At 34.4% G+C, this 8,071-nt stretch overlaps 1 protein-coding gene across 1 annotated transcript; it reads left to right on the top strand.

The window, feature by feature from the left end:
- Nucleotides 1-2,946: 2,946 nt before the first annotated feature.
- On the top strand, nt 2,947-7,726 carry LOC109244832 (probable prolyl 4-hydroxylase 10). Its single transcript, XM_019411986.1, has 8 exons — nt 2,947-3,297; nt 3,420-3,507; nt 5,253-5,350; nt 5,435-5,532; nt 5,713-5,842; nt 5,926-6,113; nt 6,307-6,393; nt 7,437-7,726. The coding sequence occupies exons 1-7, from the start codon at nt 3,098-3,100 to the stop codon at nt 6,378-6,380; spliced, it is 876 nt and encodes a 291-aa protein (XP_019267531.1). The 5' UTR covers nt 2,947-3,097; the 3' UTR covers nt 6,381-6,393; nt 7,437-7,726.
- The last annotated feature ends 345 nt before the right edge of the window (nt 7,727-8,071 follow it).

Consider the following 8,071-nt stretch of genomic DNA (forward strand, 5'->3'; position numbering starts at 1 on the left):
ATACATATGTGCACAAATTGCACTTAGGATGTGGTACTTCAGGGCCAAGAGTTCTATATGCTTTAAGCAATTTAAATCCTTCGTGGATTGTCATATAAGCTAAGTCATATAAGTCATATAATAGACTTAGATGCATATCAAGTTTTCATGTCATGCTAGACATATAAGATATCGAAAACTGATTATGCATATCATTGACTTTATACTTTCAAGTGTTTGGACTGCAGGTCCTAAAATATATGTCTTTCATATGAAACCAAATTCTACTTGAATTGTTTATCCAGACTATATATATATATATATATATAGCGTTGTCATAGATGTCGTCGACAAACATTTTATATCGGTTCCAACCTCCTTATTTTTCATAAAGACATAACATAGAGATCTCTTCATTCATATATTCAGGTACCTGAATCTCTCATGAGATTTTATGAAGTGTTATGTCATGTGATCTTCTAGATCACTTGCCTCCTTTATTATGATCATTTTGATCATTTGCTCATCTTTTTTATCAAGAAGTTATTTGAAACCGATTTGTCTATACGCTTCAAGCGTACCATAGACTTTGTCCTTCTAGGACTTAATATGAGCATTTGCAATGAGAATATAGTTACTTTCTTTGGGTCAGCAAATGTGTCTGACATGCTTTGCAATATATTGCAAATGAATTATTCTTTTATGAACTTCAAGTTCATATTATATTATTTGTGAATCTAGGTGTACAAATGATAATTCATTCCACGTAACTTTTTCTCAACTGTTTATCATGTCTCCCCCTCATGTTAGAAAAACTAACTTGTTCCCTCAACTTTGAGAACTCATCTTTGTACGTTATGGTATTAAATATACCCCGCACATCAATAACAATAAGATAGAATTATTTGGTTCCTGACCCTGAACCACTTGTGAGGGGAGAATGTAATATACTTCCGTATATAACCTATATCAAACTGAATATAGATAACTTTGTTCTCATAAGCAATAGTTAGCTATTAAGTGGAGGCACTTAATAAATCATTTTGCTAAACCAACTGTGATGTAAACCAGTTTATCAAGATAAACTATCTTGAATAGGAAATCTGAAAATTATGCTCGAAATTAAATTATTGAGCAAGCTACCTCGCACACACCGGCCAGGCTGCGGGTTAATAATAATTGCACATGTAACCATCTCATAGATGCATCTTATGTGGTATACATGGCGGGTGAATGGGTCCATATTCACCTTTGATATTTCCAGCATTCATGGGATTCAATCCCAATTTTAGTTGGTCAATTAATTAATGAGAACAAGCCAACATAAGAGAATTCGTAAAGAACTTTCTAGTTCTTTAATATTTACCCATGTGAATTCTCTTTTATTTTTGCACATCATACTTAAATTGATATGGGTAAACCAATTATGCCAACTGAATAAATTATCAATATTGATAAACTTCAGATTTACACTATGACGTGTGCAATTATCAATAAACTCCAAGTTTATTATGATATGGATTTTATATCAATAAACTTCTTTTTATTGTGGCATTCTTTTATTTGTGTAGTACAAACTGGAGAATAAAGCGTGTAGCTTTTCACATACATATTACTCAGTTACAAGTTGTAGTAATAGAAGATATTAAATCTTTCCTTTATTTATAGTCTCAGTATGACCAACCGCTTTCGTGAATACTTTAGAAACTCAATAAGTTTCTTTGAGACTTACTACGACACAACGTCTTATTGATAATTAATTTTCTCCAAAATAGTATAATTGGCTCTTCTAGAGCTCTCAATTAATTTTGCCCTACCACATATTCATCATCATCCATATGGTGAATATCTCTTTTAAAGAGAAAGTTATACCATTATGGTTATGGTCAAAATTATATGCAAGATATGTTTCTTGCATTAATGTTATGCTTTAATAATCACATTACCAAAGTATTTTGGCGTATAATAGGTACGCGACCAATGACCATTCATGCCATAATAATGATATTGTTTTCTTATATCATCTCAAACCTCCTTTTAGAGGCGAGTATGGTATATTCACTACCACTAGCACATTCATATCCTTCCAAGAATGAATATGTATTCATAAATCAAATGTTTTCACATTCACATCATGAATGGACCATAGTCATCTGTATGTGCTTTACGAAATCTTATGTCAAATCGATGATAAATATTACTTTCACAAAGTGAAGGATTATTTTGAGAATCCTTATTGTTCTCATTACCACAATGATGACGATTATAATTTCGTCTATTGCCACGTCTATATCCATTGATGCATTCATAGTAATAATTTTGTCTTCTTTCAGACTTATCACATACTGCCATCACATTCTCTTAAGGGAGTGAGAATGGAGCAAATTCAATGGGACGGGTTTTCAATTCTTTGCCCACAATCATACATGAATTTGATCATGGCGAGGCATCGAAATTTTACCACTTGAGGTGGTTATAATTTCTTACAAACTCCATTAGAGTTATAATCAAAATTTATCATCTTTGCTTGTATTTAAAATCAAATTATAGAATGTCAAGAATTTAAACGAGAAAAGTAAAGTAAAATACTTACCTTAAATCCAGAATTTAATCATGAAGGAGTTCATGGAACAATTGACATTCATTATGCTCAATCACAAAGCTTCTACTCAATTGGTTAGAGTCTCGTGCTGATAACGTGTTATGAAACAATAAAAGACGAAGAAGAATATTGCAGAGAAAAGTAGGGAGAGAGAATTCTTATTGATTTGGGATGAATTACAATAAAATAGAACTCTCTATTTATAGGGAGAGAGTGACTTAGCCACCAAGTAATAAATCCTAGAATCTCTCTAAATATAGACATTCACCATAAATAAAATTCTATTAAAATTCTATTTATAACAAAAGTCCATAGAAAAACAAAAACAATTCAATTGTCCAAAGTGTTTTCAATATATTGAAACTTCTAAAAAAGCCACCATTTATTTCAGCGACTCAGACTTCTTATACTGTAACTCAAAATTCCCACCTGAAGAAGATTACCACCCAATTCAATTTTTAGGGTTATATTCCTAAATCTTAATTTCCAAATTACAAACCTTATTATTCAGTAACAATGGTAGTCAAAGGAAGGCACGTCCGAGGTGGTCTAACTCGTAAATCATCGAATTCGACGCTGGTCTTTGCCGTATTTATTGGATTATCTCTTCTCGTGTTGATTCTTCTCGCTTTTGGAATTTTCTCGATTCCTTTCAGTTCTAAAGGATCTCAAAAAGCACATGATCTTAGCTCAATTGCTCACAACGCAGTTGGAAGGTAATTCACTAATTCTCATTGAATTTTTTTAACTAATTTCTGGTTATTTAGAAAAATAACATAAAATTGGATAGGGATCTGATGGTTTTTGAGGGGATTTTGTTTCTTTTATTTTGCTGCAGACGAGATGATGATGGTGGTGGAAAAGGAGATCAGTGGGCTGAAGTGATTTCATGGGAACCAAGAGCTGTTGTATACCATAACTTCTTGGTACTTCCCTTAAGATATACCCTTCGATCCCAATTTATGTGACACATTTCCTTTTTAATTTGTCTAAAAAAGAATGACAAATTTATATATTTGGAAATGATTTCCTTTATACCTTTCCATATTTAAAAAGAATTTATCTTTAATGCATTGTGCATGAGTAGCAGTGTAAAGAAGAAATGAATGGTTTTCTCTTAGAGTTAAATTTTGGTGGGAATTCACAACTATTTTACTGGATAGAGGTTCTCATGTGACTGTGTTGGACGTTTGATTATCCTAAGTCAAGTTACCTGATGTTGCTTCTGCCTCGGTTTTATTCTTAGCCTTGTTGCTGCTCCCTTTTCCTTCTTTATTATTGCATTTCTCGTTCTTTACTGCTGTGGTTATGCTTGCCTGAGACTCGGAAACAGCCTCTCTACCTGGCACCTGCACAAGGTAGGGGTAGGGTCCACGTACACACTATCCTCCCATACCCCACTTGTGGGATTACACTGGATACATTGTTGTTGCACTCACAAGTTCACATCATGCAATTTACTCTATTGATGTGATATTCATGCAAAAAAAAAAAAAAAAGGTAATATCCATTCATAGTGGCCAGGGAGACCCTCTTGTGTAGGAAATGATAAATGTTTGCACTTGGCATTGAATTCTATACTATAAAAGTTTGGGAAGAGCACATTATTTCTGAATTTGGATAAGATACAGATCAATGCACAAAGCCATCTGATGTAGCAAATTGGAAAAACAAGAGCTTCAAAAGGATGACAATAGTCGGTTCTTGTGTTCTTTTTCTTTCTTAAAATCAACATGGGTATTGATATGCAGTTTGCTTGTGCACTGCAAAAAAACAAATGCACTTTCTTCCATTGTAGACCATCTAGGTCACTTAACTTTGGTTTTTTGTTATTATCAATATTGATACTAGATTACTAGTTTCCTCATCATAGCATATCCCCATTGATTCATTGCCTGATATTGTATTGTTTGTTATGTAGTAATAAAACTTACCTTTTCAAAACAAAACAAAAAAAAAGATTCATTGCCAACTTGCATATAGTGGTGGCTATGGAAAGAAAGAAACAGAAATGCTTTAAAGGACAATAAAGCTCTATTCTGAAGATCAAATCAGTTCTTCTAATTTTGATTTCCTTTTGTTGTAGATTAAATGATGCTGAAACCTTGCTAGAATTTTAGATTCACTACGTAGATAGCCAGGTTTTACTTTTTTGTCTTTTTGCTGGGATGTAACTACAACACAATATTTGTTGTTAGATACTCCCGTCATTTCAATTTATATAGCGGTGTTTGACTAGGCATGATGTTTAAGAAAGAAAGAGAAGTTCTAGAACTTGGTCTGAAACATGCCATGAGATATGTGGCCAGAAAAAGCATGCCATTGAGGGTAAAATAGGAAGTTTAAAGCTAAATTATTTCCAAATATAGAAATGTGACATTCTTCTTCCAACAAACTAATAAGGAAATAGTGCCACATAACGGAACAAAGGTAGTAGTATTTAATAATAATGTTTACCTTACTCAAAATAAAAATAAAAAATAATAACGTTTACCTTTTTAAAAAAGGAAAAAGAAGAAATGATTCGTTGGCTGATACATTTGCTGGTATCTAAAGAAGTTGTTGGTAGTGTTCTAATTAGAGCATAACTAACACTGGATCTGTTGAGCCATGGATTTACTGGTTTATGAAGAAGTCGTTAATCCGAACTTCCTTCCTATTTCTTGGGCAGTCAAAGGACGAATGTGAATATCTGATTAATCTTGGCAAGCCTCATATGAAAAAGTCAACTGTCGTCGACAGTGCTACTGGCAAGAGTACAGACAGCAAGTAAGCATCTCTTTTGCTTGCTCTGGTGCCGGTCAATTCTTTTTCAATTTTCACATTATTTTAATTCTAAAACTTCCCTGACAGGGTTCGAACAAGTTCTGGAACATTTCTTGCCAGGGGACAAGATAAAGTAGTCAGAACTATAGAGAAAAGGATTGCAGATTTTACTTTTATACCAGTAGGTATGCAGATTTTATAACAAATAATGTGATTGTATGAATTTACATTGTGTTATTTTTTTATTACTCTGGGTCTGTGAATGTTTCGTGATGCCTCGATCTAATTAGAAGAAACTCCATACAAGTTGACATATAATATAGTGCCGCCTCTCTTTTGATTGATGCTTCTGCTTCTGTCTGTAGAGCATGGTGAAGGTCTTCAAATTCTCCACTATGAAGTTGGGCAAAAGTATGAGCCACACTATGATTACTTTGCCGATGAGTTCAATACTATAAATGGTGGTCAACGCATTGCCACGGTTTTGATGTACTTGTAAGTGACTTTCCCTCAGTGAGGTTTATGTTTATGTAATATTCATGGGTTACTCTGGTTAATTTCTCTTGATGCATCACCAGATCAGATGTGGAAGAAGGGGGAGAAACTGTATTTCCTACTGCCAAGGGAAATGTTAGTGCGGTTCCTTGGTGGAATGAGCTATCTGAATGTGGAAAAAGTGGACTCTCTGTAAAACCAAAGATGGGTGATGCTTTGCTTTTCTGGAGCATGAAGCCTGATGCTACTCTCGATCCTTCAAGCTTGCACGGTGAGTAATGTCCACTAAGAGTAGGTTCGGATAATGGCTGCTGATTGATTTAAGAAGCTCAATTCTACCTGATTACCACATGATCTGAACATCTTATTCACATGAAGTATCAACCATTCTACAATTTAGCAGCGCTCATGACTTCAGCAAATTTTTTTGATACATAAGTTCAATTATCTACGTCTTGTTGTAGGTGGGTGCTCCGTGATTAAGGGTAACAAGTGGTCATCTACGAAATGGATGCGTGTTCATGAATACAAGGTTTAACCTACTGCAACAGGTAAACAGTGTCCCCTTTGATGAGGGTATTTAAATACATGAATTATGCATATTTGATCGCTTTTACTTAAGTTTAACACAATCACTCTGGTGTACATATGTTTCTTCTGCTCGATCCTCTCACTTATGAGGCTTAATGCTTATTGTAGCATCCCAGAGTCATTTACTTGAAAATGATGTCCTTGAATGATGTTTCTAGTATCAGTCCTATGGACCCAAATTGTAGTATTAGCTCCTTGGAAACCCATTTGTGAGGATATACTACCTAGACTTCATTTGTGAGGATATGCACCCGTTGAGCCAAGAGATGAATAGATTTAGGAAATGATGTACCTACTTAGTTATATTTGAGTGTCTGTGACGGGTTATGCTGAGGTCATAGTCTGGCATATATTATGAGGAAAAGAATCATTCGAGTCCAAGACAGGAATATCACCAATACTACTTATGATAGGTTTGAACTGCTATTCTGTGATATAGAACTGTTTCATCATTCTCTTCACATCGTGGGAATAACATTAGGAATGGAATGGATGTGTCTGCGCCTATTGCTAACATCTAGGTCTGCCCATGTCCCAGTGTCAAAGAAAAGGAGGACTTTTTGAGCTTAATTTTATTGGGATTGATGAGCCCTGTAATTTCGTGGGGATTTATTATTCAATTTTTTTTCTCTAGCTCCTTTTGTTTGTTGATTGACAAACTTTTAATCGATTAACTTTGCAGTGAATAAACAATAGAAGCAAGATGAATCGTGTCAAGTGTCAACCTTTCTTGTACGATACTTGGACAAACTTTAGTTGCCTTCTAGAATATCGGTGTACCTTTAGCACGTGATCCTCTATAAGTCAACTTTCATTATTTGTCCAGTTGTCCGAGTTCAGTTTCAGTTTCTCTCTTAGCTGCGGAGGTGTAAGATGGGTGAATGGGTGTGTAAAATCGCTAAGCTCATCTATCAGTAGTTCAACAATGTATCGTCTATGGCGGAGAAATCTTGTAGATTTATGATTTTCTTTTGATTTGATGATATCATTAATATTTATGCAGGTCTAGTTTTGAGTTCGGATGCAGTCATTGTTGTACGATTTGTATCAAAAGCGGTTATAATCTTGAGGAGAGCCCATGCCTTCAACATCAAGCCTATGATTGACTTTTGTGCCTGATTTTAACTTCTTTAGTTCCTTTTGCGTTTTCTATAACATTAACAGAGTTAGTATTTGTTAGTTTTCATTTTTTTTTAAAGATGTATTAAATACAACTGACTTGTGACTGAACGCACAGCTCAGATATGAAATGTGAATTATAGCTAGTTATATACGATGTCTAGTTATACTCGAGTCTTACAAGATATGAGGCTGACAAATGTTCGTTAAATTGCACGAAAACTCAAATTTCATCTTGTGTCAAAGTTTACAAGGCATCATGTTGAATTGGCAAGAGAATGACAAAACAGTCCCATATGTTTGGGGATTGGTCTATAATAGTTCTTTAAATATACACTTGAGCACTTTTAGTCCTTTATGTTTACAATTTGAGCACTTTTTGTCTCTGTTACATGAAAATGCATAGCGGTTGTTAGTTTTTGGGTCATGAGAGGCAAGTTGTTTAAACGGCAGAATAGCCTCGTAGACACTTGTAGTTGTTCGCGTTTGTCATTTCGGTCCCTATATTCAATGAAGTTT

The sequence above is a fragment of the Nicotiana attenuata genome, unplaced genomic scaffold (genome assembly GCF_001879085.1).
Source record: "Nicotiana attenuata strain UT unplaced genomic scaffold, NIATTr2, whole genome shotgun sequence".
Taxonomy (NCBI): Eukaryota; Viridiplantae; Streptophyta; class Magnoliopsida; order Solanales; family Solanaceae; genus Nicotiana; species Nicotiana attenuata.

Bases quoted from the DNA above. Each gene is read 5' to 3' on its own strand.
- LOC109244832 (XM_019411986.1), top strand. From the start codon at position 3,098: ATGGTAGTCAAAGGAAGGCACGTCCGAGGTGGTCTAACTCGTAAATCA. The intron at 3,508-5,252 runs GTACTTCCCTTA...TTTCTTGGGCAG, and splicing joins TTGTATACCATAACTTCTTG to TCAAAGGACGAATGTGAATA. The intron at 5,843-5,925 runs GTAAGTGACTTT...ATGCATCACCAG, and splicing joins GCCACGGTTTTGATGTACTT to ATCAGATGTGGAAGAAGGGG.